Below are 12,987 nucleotides of genomic sequence, written 5' to 3'. Positions count from 1 at the left end.
AGATCTGAATGAAGGAGAAAATGGTGTTAATGATTTTCTCCCACCTTCTCTGTTTTGAAGTATGCTGCATGTATTTCACTTTCATCCCATCAAACCATTCTCTTACTTTCTCTTCTCCCCTCCCTTACAAAATTTCATCATTTTAATTAGCCTTCTCTTTACCTTCCTAGTTCCCATCTGAGTCTTACCAAAAGTCCTAGTGTGAGGAGAATAACAACTTTCCTGGGACAGATGATATTTATATTTTTAATTTATTTGTTTACTTTATTTATACCCTGCCTTTCTCCCAAGGGGATTCAAGGTGGCTAACAACCACATACTTTGATCAATTTAAAAACAATGTCAATACAAAAATTAAAAAAAAAACCCAATTAAATAGTACTCTGTGTGTTAGGTTAAAATACAGTTAACCATTATAAATACAAATAAAATGCATTTTAAAACACACAACCCCACCCCCCCCAAATCCCGCCACAACCTCCCTAGCAGCATGGAAGAAGACTAATACAGAATATAAAAGAATAGCCAAAGTGGTCTGCATCTTGCAAAAAGCAAGGAGCAGTTTTGGAAAAATCCAAGAGAATTCTGACCTGACCTTGAGGAGGCTCACAAAGGCAGAGGGGACAGTATTTGCATTTTTGTTCTTGTCTTCCCCTTCACTATTCACTCAGAATGCATAAATGGATCAATAGAGAAACAATACCTCATTTATGTTTTTTGTTAAACATATATACTGATTATCAAATGACAAAATTTATTGAAATTGGAATCCAAGTGACCTTATTTATTACCAGCTCAGATATAAAACTCCAGGTGTTCTTATTCTTCTTAGAGGAATGTCCTGAGAGCAACCAGTAACTTCAGGAGTTTTTCCTCTGTGCTGAGCCTTATGAGTGACTGGAAACCTGTTTGCCATCTTCATTATACCTTCTCTTACCTCTGAGCATTGTTAAATGCCAGCAAGTCTAAGTGTTGAGCTTTGTTATATTTAAGACGACCACACTTACACCAGGAAAGGAGAGTTCAAATAACAAGTGATGCAGTAATTGATTTTGTTGATTCCAGGGGAGGGATGGCATGACTGTAATGATTTCTAGATACATCAAAGGTCACACTTCTCAGTAATTTCAAGAATCTGCCTTGTCAAAAATGGAAAAGGGGCTGGGACAGATATAGAAGACACAATCCTGAGGGATGGTTTCTCCTACTTGTGTTGATATATGCAATAAATGTAGTGATGTGTTTCAAATATTAAAGAAAACGTGTACAGAAAAGCAATCCTTGGTATCCACTGATGTTTGGTTCCAGGACAACCTCCCCCCCCCCCCCCCCATGGATACCATAATCTGTGGATGCTCAAGTCCCATTATATGCAAGCGTGTAATGCAGAAACTGTGGCTAAAGAAAGCTGATTGCAATACATTTATTAAAATCTGTCAAGGTGTTAAATATTACAGTTATCTGTCAAGATGTTAAATTCCCTTCACAGTGAAAAATGTATGCAAAATAAAGAATAGTGCAAGATGCCAACTGGGGAATACTATTCTTAGCAATGTAAACCTTCAGCTATTGTGTCCTTGGCCTCTGACAGATGTCTAAAGCCAGAGGAGGCTGTTGTGCAGGTCTCTTATCTTTAAATTTTCTTTTCCAAGGTCCCCTATTATACGAAGTGGCAGAAGGCAACTGAGAAGATGGTCTTCTTAGTCATCACAAATTGTTAATTAAATTCGATTTTATTGGTGTCTGTCAATGTCTTTCAGAACCAGTAAAATAGCTTATAATTTTTTCATCTTGTGGTATCTGATGAGATACTGTATGCTACTTGTTTCATTATTTGTTTGTTAATCTATCTCATGCACACAACCCTAAAATACTTATAAATAGGAAATATACAAATGAAACTAATTTTGCAAACCCACATTAAAAAACACCTAAGAGACCATTATGAGGCCAACTGATGGTACAATTCTGACACAGAGCCTTGTTAAGAGTTTCAGATGATTCTGAAATACCTTTAGAATCATACATAAAAATCTAAGAATAGTACGTTCTCATAAAACTGTCCCAACTGAAATGACATCAGTGGTAATTTGTAGTTAGTGGGGGCAGAGTGAGCCAAGTAGCAGGAGTCATCAGGTCTTCACTGGATTCAAGCAAATTCTTCTGCTTTTGTTAGAGAAGGAATGACAATCATGCCACCCATCATGTTGCTAGACTGCACTCTCAGTATTCCTCTCCATTATTTATTCTGGCCAAGACAGCTGGGAGTTGACAGTCAACAATATCTGGGGGTCCGTGTGATTCTTACCCCTGTGTTAGAGCAACATTTCCATTGCAATTAGAGACATCTGCATTTCTGCTATACCAACAACCTATTTAATTTGCTGCCAGCTTTCTATTCACAACTTTTTTACTGACTGAATCGCATACTTTGCCTGATACTAAATAATATATCTGCCCGAACGAAACCAGAGCACTGAACTTTTGTATGAAGTTAGGGTTTGTTTGAGTTTGGGCTCTGGGGATGGGAGTAAGATATACTGAACAGTTGTTATACAGGGTTCAGCAAGGACAGCAGGACAAAAAAAGTCTATGATACTAAACAGTTACAGCATTCAGTTCTCTGGGAATTTTCTTTGCATTCAGGATGAGTGCATCTTTCAAGCTGCATTCCCTTCGGCCTCTAACAAGAAGAGCTGAAACACCGAAGACAATAAAGCCAAGGATGCTAAGCCGTCAACCAAAATCCATCTTTTATCCAGGAAAATCCCAAACCTTATACAATTAGGGGAATGGTGTAAAATTCAAGCAAAAATATCTTACATATTAAATAAGCATAAAAGCATCACGATCTCTGTTTAAATCCATTTTGTTCATATCTTGCTTGCCTTCCAGTTAATATTTATTACATCATTCTGTGAGAAATTAGAAGCCTAAGATGCTCTAGATAAATGGCTCAATTAATTGTACAGAGGTAACCCTCTTTGAGCTAAACCAGAGCTGTGAGCTCTTTATTAAAAGCACTATTCTATAGTCCATAACCTTGTTCCTTGACTCCTCTCTAGTTTCCAATTTAAACAAGTCCCTGTGCGGCCTGTTCTAAAGGGCTTTGTCTCCCTGTCATTGTTAAGAGAGCTGAGGCATCCTGGAAGTGTGAAATCAGACCTCATGAGCTGAACGGTTCCCCAGGGAACGCTGGACTGCGCAGAAGGTCAAAGTCATGGGCTGGACCATCTGAAAGCGCCCTGATCGCCAGTCTGTGACACAGCAAGGAGGGGGAGCGGGTGGGCCAGGGGACTATAATTGAACACATCTTAATTAAAACCCACAGATAGCAAAAAATAAACTGTTTTCTAGGCAGCCTGTCAAATGCAGCATCAATTCAGCTCTACTAATGAGTCTTGGTTGTTCTTGTTTCTTAGGGGGGGGAGGGAGAAGGTTCACTTAATAACAGTAGATAAAAGATTTAGCTTCGGCACTGTTCTTACTTCTTAAGTAATCTACTGCCAATAGTTTAATAAATAATGCACTATGAAAACATCTAACAAAACAATAAACACTGGATTTTCAACAGGAACATTAATGCTATAGGATTAGATAATATTTCCTACCAAAAGTAATGCCACAGCAGAAAGTCAGATAGATATCTTCAACAAGGTTTGTTTTACAATAGCCTATTTTCAAATTAGGTAACAGAAAGGGTATCCATAAAACATCTCAAATAGTTTGCTGTTTCTGTGCTACACATGCACACTGCATTGTACTACAAATCATTTACACAATTAATTTGGATTTCTCTTTTGGTTTCTGACTTTTTGAATTGTTAGCTTCCACTTACAATATTTGAATTTTCACGAGGAATAAGTGAAAATTTGCATTACTTTACATGAAATAAAAGAAAAAATGTAAAATGATTTTTTGATAGCTGCCATCCTCTCTCATTTAGACATGCTCTTTCATTCCTCCTCAGAAAAGAACACTGCAGCTGCTATTGTCATCATTATCATCATCATAAATATCAGGATGATCAATAGTAATTAAAGAGACAATGGTTATTTTCTCTCTCTTGCCATTTTGCTCATGAACAACATTCACCTTTTTTGCATTAATCTTCTGGTCAAAATTCTGACTGGGATTTTGCTCAGTATCAAAAAATTTAATGATCAAAAAAACAAATAGCACATTTGAGCTATATTTGATGCAGGTTCCCTTTATGCTGCACAGTTATAGCATTTTGATATTGCTTTAATTGGTATGGCTCCATCCTATGCAAATTTGGGATTTGTACTTAGGATTTGTACTTGGGATGTGTATTTAGAAGTCTTTGTCAGGGGATTTTAGGGGCCTATCCAAAAGCAAAGCCCAGGATTCTGTAGGATGAAAGTGTGGCAGTTAGGGTGATATCAAAGCACTATAACTGCACTATATGAAACCAACCACATGTCATGATCACTACTCATCATGATTGACAAGCTAATGCAATGGCAGTGACGCATTTATCCTCAAATACATTTTCTCATTATATTCCAGAAAATGAAGAAGTCTTGACCTATTACTAAAGCAGTGATTCTCCCCAGATGTTTTGGCCTTCAACTCCCAGAAATTCTAACAGCTGGTAAACTGGCTGGGGTTTCTGGGAGTTGTGGGCCAAAACATCTGGGGAACCATAGGTTGAGAACCACTGTACTAAAGTGACACAAAATTTGTAGAGCTATGAGCTTTGAAGCAAAAGAAAAATAGGTCAAATTATGTCTATTTTAAAAGGGATGTCACTTTTACAAACACCTATGCATAGCTTTATGGGCTAGAAAATGTTTATTAACTTAGTCCAAATAAAGGAAGCCTCCCTCTCTTCCTGATATTAAAATAAGATCACATGTACCACTATATGTTTCGCACAATCATGGCCTCACTCCTACTTTTACAAGTAGAAATCTTCTTTTTTTAATCAAAAAGCTGTTTCTATCACATAAAAAGCTACCACTTCCTCAGATGTTCCTTATTTAGGGGAATTGTTCTATTCATATAAGATTTTGCACAAGAATTTGCACATACTCTTTTTAAGATATAATGAGCTTTGATTCCAGGACCCCTCGTCGACCACAAAACAGTGGATTTACAAGTGACATAGTAAAACTGCATCCTGTAAAATGGCACCCTTTATAGAAAGCAGCAACATCTATGTTTAGTTTTTGGAACTGAAAAAAGTGGATTGTTGAATTCATGGATGTAGAATCTGTGGACACAGAAGGCCAGTTGTATTTATATGATCCACTGGAATACATATGCTCCAACTTGTATCTAAGCTTTTCACCACTTTATTTGCACTATAGTCCAACTTCTAGTACACTATGTCTTACACTGTGAGAAGTCATCTACTACCAATTGCAGAACAGTTAATGAACAGCATTAATTGTTCATTAACTGTTCATTAATGCACTCTCTTCTGCTCACAGCATTTTGGCTCCAAAGTCAAGGCTCAAGGCTCTAGTCAACAAGAGACACCTTGCGTGACTTGGTGTGCATGAGATGCCAGAGAGAGATGAGAGGAGTAAAGAAAGGAGGAAACTTGACATGTGTTGGGGACTAACTGAGCCTGTCTCCAGTTCTTATTGACCACAATGTAGGAGTTAGATATTGAATATTTAATCACTACTGCTAATCTTTTTCAAATATGTATTCACATTTAAGCACATTTCCCATTCCTACTTTACTGGAACTAAGATTTTAATAGAATTTTAATTGAAATAGACCAATATAACAGCATTTAGAGGTTTTTTTTTTTTAAAGAAGAATAACTTATTCCACATATAATTTGTTGGAGGAGATTTCTCCCTTAAAGATTAAACATGTAGTTCAACAATCTGGGGCTTCTTTTTGGTGGGAAAGCAGTACTATTCAGTTGTAACTTACATGTATCAAGAATGTGTTGTAGAATGTAATTGAGACATACCTCCAAAATCGTTATATTTCTCCTGCATCTATCAGCACCCTGTTCAACATGTTCTGAAACAGTTATCTTCTTGTTCTAATCAAAGGCTCCCCACGCGGATTAAAGCCCCGATTATGCAGGCCTTTGAATTATGAAAGCTGGCCGAGCATCAGAACCCATGTCAACTACAGTGGGAAGAGTGACACATCTAGTGATGGTGCTTAACACATGGCTAAGAACACACTTTCTATTTACATAAGCAAAGTTTGAATAACTCATATTTTATAGAATAATCCATCTGGATCCACAGGGATTCGATTTTGGGACTCCTCATGGATATCAAACTGCAAATGAGTTCATGGATACTCATGGATATCTGCGTTCATATCGCCACCATTTTATGTCTAGAACAGTGGTTCCCAACCTTTGGTCCCATGACAATCTGTGGTTGGTGAAAATCAAGGATTCAGGACTTGCTGATTCAAAGAGCCCACTGTACATTTAAGATAATAAAGTAGAAACATAAATCTACTTTATACTGCAATCCTATGCATATTTAGTCAGAAGTAATGTTATAGGCGAGACATATTCATTTGTCAACTTCTCGGCATGTCTATAGTCTATTTTTTATAACATTAAAAAATAGACTATAACTCGGTATCGTTTAAAACATAGAGCACAAATGCTTATTCAAGCAAGTAGCTTTGTGAGAGTATGTCTCTGTATTACTCAGGATTATGAAAAATGGTTTCACTTTTCAGTCTGGGAAAATTGCCAGATACTTTCTGGAATGTAAACATGGTAAAACAGAGCCTGCACATTTGTAATCAGGGAAGTACATGTACATTAAAATGAACCCTTCAGTTCAGTGCATTAGAAGACACCAGATGACATGTAGTGGAAAGATCTCTAATGGTACAATGACCACTAGACAAAAATCGCTAGTGTACTAGACATACAGTCAAATTCTGGGTTCTGACTGAAAAATTGATAAGCTAAGTGGACAAAGAAAAGATAAAAAGAGCTAAATTAAGGTCACAGAACAAGTATGCTTCCACTGACAGAAGATGTCTGACAGAGAGCTGAGTTGATAGTCCTATATTTAGCTGGTTGCTGTATGTTGGTACTGGTAGGGCTAATATAGATATAAAATAGAGGGGTGTGTCCCATTATACTGGTGATGAATGCCCATTGCCATGCTCACAGTAGCAGGTGCTGTTAAGAGATGTAATAATTCTCGGGAGATTAACCCTTGAATGCCAGTATATTTCAGAAGCTGTTGTAAGATGGAAAGCCTCATGACAGTTGACAGGTGAATTGAGGGCACATATACATGCACCAAAGCCTCCTTGATTTTAATTGGACTTGCCCCAGTGTAAGTGCTCACAGGAAACTGGCCTTATTTATATGAAAAGTTAGCCATACTTTTTAAGGATTACAGATTCAACCATTCATGGCTTGATTTTTTTTAAAAGAAATCCAAAAGGCAAATCTTGATTTTGACATTGTACTTCTACAACAATGTACCAAACTCTAGTGGATATCAAGGACATACTATAGGTAAAGGTAAAGGTTTCCCCTGACATTAAGTCTAGTCGTGTCCAACTCTGCGGGTTGGTGCTCATCTCCATTTCTAAGTCCGTAGACACCTCCAAAGTCATGTGGCCGGCATGACTGCATGGAGCACCGTTACCTTCCCACCGAAGCGGTACCTATTGATCTACTCACATTTGCATGTTTTCGAACTGCTAGGTTGGCAGAAGCTGGGGCTAACAGCAGGTGCTCATTCCACTCCCGGGATTCGAACCTGCGACCTTTTGGTCCACAAGTTCAGCAGCTCAGTGCTTTAACACAGTGTACCATCAGGGGTTAGGACATACTATACAGGTGTTCTATTTACTACCATGGCCCTATATTTATTAGTGGGACTATACACTATTTATTGTCCATGTAGTTCTTATGATTTATTTATAATTAATTGTTTCACAGTCATGGAAATAATGTAACCTTCCAGATGCTGTACAACTGCACATCTCAGCATCGATGCATGACAAAAAGTAAGGAACCGTGAGAGTTACATCTAACCATATCTGTGCTCCACACAATGAAAAACTTTCAGAGTCAACATTTGCAAGTTTAAGTAATGAAAGTCATCTAACATATGCAATATGCAAAGGAATTTTGTAGCAAAAGCTTTCATAGCCTAAGTCTACTTTCTTAGATTGCATCTGAAGAAGATTTAGTTTATGAAATTTATGATGCCACCTTCATTTTCTCAGTCAGTCTCTAAGGTGCTACAAGATCCCTCTGCATACTGATATTGCAGCCAATACAGTTGTGTCTATGAATTCTAATATAACCATATATAATACTTAAAAACCAACAATCACCTTTCTCTTAATATTGCTCAAACTTTAAATTACAAGCAAGCAATTGTTGCAACTATTTCCACCTCATCCAAATGTAATAAACTTGAAAATAATCCAATATTGGAAGTTAATCTTGAAGTTTGTTTAATTGTGCTTGAGTAGAGTCTCACTTATCCAAGCTAAATGGGCCAGCAGAAGCTTGGATAAGCGAATATCTTGGATAATAAGGAGGGATTAAGGAAAAACCTATTAAACATCAAATTAGGTTATGATTTTACAAATTAAGCACCAAAACATCATGTTATACAACAGATTTGACAGAAAAAGTAGTTCAATACTCAGTAATGTTATGTTGTAATTACTGTATTTATGAATTTAGCACCAAAATATCATGATATATTGAAAACATTGACTACAAAAATTATTTATTTATTTACAGTATTTATATTCCGTCCTTCTCACCCCGAAGGGGACTCAGGGCAGATCACATTACACATATAAGGCAAACATTCAATGCCTTTAACATAGAACAAAGACAAGACAAACATAGGCTCCGAGCTGGCCTCGAACTCATGACCTCTTGGTCAAAGTGATTTGTTGCAGCTGGCTACAGCTGGCTGGCTACTCACCAGCCTGCACCACCGGGCCTAATGGCTTGGATAATCCAGAACCTTGGATAAGCGAGGCTTGGATAAGTGAGACTCTACTGTATATATCTCTGAGTGTGTGTGTGTGTGTTTTGTATGTAGCACTTTCTGTTTGTCTTCTCGTAGACCACCCTGAAACACAGATCAGGAAAAAAGAAGGTACTCAATCAATCACATAATGAACACCAAGGACTCTTCCATGTGTAAAGGGTTATGGAAAACTCCTGTAGCACCTTTGACACGAAATTTAAAAAACAGTTTCCAGAATTTATATTTAGCTGTTCTCAACACTGTTACAAGATATATATCTATATAGATATAGATATATATTCTTCCCCTAAGTTAACATTGCAATGTCTCTAAAGTCTTCCACATGTGGAATAACTGCTCCATATATTCCATATCAAATTATATGGATAATACCAGAGAATCACATACTAGATGTGGAAAAATGAACCCACTGCTCTGATTCCAAATGAGCAGGAGGCTATTGCTGTGGACTATCTCCCCTTTCACTCACTATATTATTCTACTATCAAGTACAAATGATTTGTTTTCTACATAGGCAGCTCATGATATCACTACTGTGGATCTTGAAATATAAATAGTAACCCAATTAACTCCTACCAATAGAATAGGAAAACTAGGAGGGAGTAATCAGTTCTGAGCATTCCTTGCCTAAGAAATCCCTATGCTATTCATGAGGTCACTGTAAGTTGGCAGACAATCTGATGGTACATACCATTCCTTGCAATCCCCCCCCGCTTTTGATATTTGCTTCAGAATATTGAGGAATTCTACAGAGTAGATTCTGGAGAGCCCAAGGGATCACACAGAGTAGAGGATGTAAAAGTCCCACTTGTGAAGCACCAGAAGACAAGATGTATATAGACATTTGCCAAATAAAGAAAATCAGTTATTAAATAATCACAAAGGAAAACAGATTGATAGTGTTTGCAAGAATATAAAAGGAAAGTTGTTGAACGAAGAAGGACTTCATTTGTAATAGCAGGTATCGCTTTTGAACAAATAGACTTGATAACCAATTTGGAAGGATGTACCTATTTCCTGAAATGTAAGAACATCATAACACTTTTTTGGCAAGCAGAGCTCTCTGGATAAGGGAATGATGTCCAAAGTGCATGGTAATTGCATGTTTTGATCAGAAACGACACAGCAACCAAAGAAAGTGTGGGTCTTGTCAACAGGGTCAAAACTCATGTATGCCACCTTGAATTTGTGAAAGAACGGTGGCATGTAAACAAAATAAACAGAACAAGATGCATGATCCAGAATGCTTACATAAATCTATTATATTTCCAGAGAGACATTATAAAAATGCAAATTTTAATTTATTTCAACCTCCCTTTTTTGCTTCTTGCTAAAGAACACTTTAGATACACATGCAAACTTGTCATACCATGAACCAGTGACAACTTTATCCAATACAATACTTTGATTTGATTACTCTGTATCTGTTGTAGTCCACTGAGAATGAAGCTTCACAACATGAAGCTTGTGAGGTTTTTTTTTGAAGCAATGGGATGCATCATTTCACCCTTTCAGTAAATGACTTAACTAAGATTCCATTGAAGGTTGTGGCCTATCGGAAGTTCAGACACAGATTTGTTTGCAAAGTGGGTTTAAGAAATAAGATATAGAACTCATCACAACCAACCCTCCCAACTTAATTGTCATATTCTTGTCCACACTGTTGATTTTCTAAAAGGTTATTGTATAGAATTCGTATTGTCACAAAAATTAAAATAGCTCTTGCCTGTAACATCAGCTGCCATCAATCCTTCTGCTTTGATGACCTTCACTTGGAGAAATCCCACATCTTTCATGTTATTAAGTAAGCGCAGTAGACTCTAGAACACACATAAGTAAAGATTTCAAATCAGACTTGCATAGCAAGGGAAATTCTCTTTTTTCATTCAGTTTTTACAATGGTTCAGTTGATTATTTTTAAAATAGTCTTGCTGATTTCCTAGCAATGAGATATATTTTATATATCCTATTCTCCATTCATTGTCAAAAACATCCGTTTTCAATTCCACCATTTACTTTTAAGATGTTTAATTTAAAATCCTGAATGTTCTCTTTCATGTGGGTGCATTACTTATTTCAAATATTTCAATATCTAATTGGAATAAACAATGCATCAACACACACTGAGGTATATGATAAATGTACAGATACAGTCAGTCCTTAATATGTAATTTAGAACCCTGTATTTATATAGCAAGCATACACTGAATGTTTTAGGGAACATTTTCCATCAACATCATCATGTTGTACCTCTTCTCATGGATCGAAGCAACAGAGTTAAATTAAAATACATAGATTAAAAAAGGACCATAAAATACATATGTATATTAAAAACATTGAACAAAGAACTACACCAAACTTTTTCCTTTCATATGTGTTCAATATAACTATCTCTCCAATAGTTCTGTAATGGTTTTGGAGAAATACTTGTAATTAATTTCAAAAACTTGCCTTGAAAGCTCGCACTTCATATAAGAAGTAAAAAATTGTTATTTTTTCATAAGGTTCTTTTTTATAAGGCTCATATATTTTCTGTCATAAATCTATATAATTAAAAGCTAAACAGAATTCCCAGTGCTATTCAAAGTTTATAACAAAGTTTGGTCTTTCAAACCAGGGCAGACAGCAACAGGAAGAAATCTCATTTTGAAATTGGAATGTTATTAGACTATTAAAAAAGAAAACCTGGATTTTAATAAAAGTACAAATTAATAATCTTGCCTACTGTATTGCTGCTTGATGGATAATCATTAGCACTATAATGTGTGTGTCTGTGTAGATTTTCTGCTTGAAACATGAACTATTAAAATGTTAAGCAAATATTTTTGCCAATAAGAGTCAGAGATAAAGCTCACGATGTAAATCCCATAAGATGCTTATCCCGTACAGAAAAGATCTGACCTTGGCATACCGAGCTCAGCCGATGCAGTTATAATATGCCACATCAATTCTCATGTATAAATGTGTCAGCTCACCACAGCCGCTCCTGAATGAACACACAAGACTCTCTGTGATATCACCAGAAACTTTTACTGTAGGAAACATGAACATCAGAAAAGCCAAGAATGGGATACTACGGCCAACCCTCCTTTATATACCCTCCCCCTCATTTGAACAGTCTCTTCCCGCTCAGTAAAACCCCGCGCAAATTCCCCGCCAAGTCCAGCAGCCGTTTCTTCTCCAAGTCCTGAGCCGCAGGTGTCTTATCAATGTCAGTGACCCTGAAACTCAGAGCCACATCCAGGCTCTAGTAGCAGGGTTCTGACATGGCGTCCTCCTCCCCTTCATCCTGGAAGGAAAAGATTAAACACAACTATTGTTCTCCGCCGTCCAGAGTTCCTTTATACTTTTTTAACAGGCTGCAATGGAATACCGGGTGTATCTTTCCTAGGTCCTTGGGTAGCCTCAGCTCATAGGTCACTTCGTTTATTCTTTTTGCTACCCTGAATGGTCCTATATAGCGTGGAGCCAATTTCTTGGATGGGAATCCCAATTTTAGGTTTTTTGTGCTCAGCCAAACCAGATCTCCTTCGCCCAATTTGTCCCCCTCTCGGCGCCTACGATCCGCAAAGAGCTTGTACTTCTTTTGTGTTTCCCGCAATGCCTCTACCACGGTTTGCCACCCTTGCTTGATTTTGGCCGGCCATTCCTCGTCGGTCTGGCCCTCCCCTTCCTTCCACTCGGGTAGCCTGGGGAAAGGTGCCACCTCCTGTCCGTATACTATTTCGAATGGGGCACGACCTGTGGCCGAATGTACGGCCCCGTTAAAAGCCATCTCAGCAAACGGTAGAAGGTCCGCCCAATCATCCTGTCTATAATTGGTGTACATCCTTAAAAATTGGCACAGTGTCTGTTGGGTACGTTCGACCCCCCCGTTGGTCGCGGGATGAAAGGCCGAGCTCAGGTTCCTTTCTGCTCCTAACAGCTGTAAGAATTTTCCCCAAAATTTTGCAGTAAATTGGACTCCCCGGTCGCTAATTATTTTGTC

The 12,987-nt window shown here is 37.5% G+C and overlaps 1 protein-coding gene across 12 annotated transcripts in view; it reads right to left on the bottom strand.

Annotated features, from left to right (window-relative positions):
• Positions 1-12,987, bottom strand: part of mctp1 (multiple C2 and transmembrane domain containing 1) — a 269,865-nt gene that overhangs the window by 100,960 nt on the left and 155,918 nt on the right. For all 12 annotated transcript variants that reach the window (XR_010003922.1, XR_010003923.1, XM_062974224.1 and 9 more), the window contains one exon: positions 10,726-10,819. Coding sequence is in view for 10 of the 12 variants with exons in the window: in XM_062974224.1 (XP_062830294.1) it covers positions 10,726-10,819 (94 nt within the window). In the remaining 2 variants the exon portion in view is untranslated. The remainder of the gene's footprint in view (positions 1-10,725; positions 10,820-12,987) is intronic.

Source organism: Anolis carolinensis, chromosome 2 (genome assembly GCF_035594765.1).
Source record: "Anolis carolinensis isolate JA03-04 chromosome 2, rAnoCar3.1.pri, whole genome shotgun sequence".
Classification (NCBI taxonomy): Eukaryota; Metazoa; Chordata; class Lepidosauria; order Squamata; family Dactyloidae; genus Anolis; species Anolis carolinensis.
This window is presented reverse-complemented; position numbering and strand designations above follow the sequence as displayed.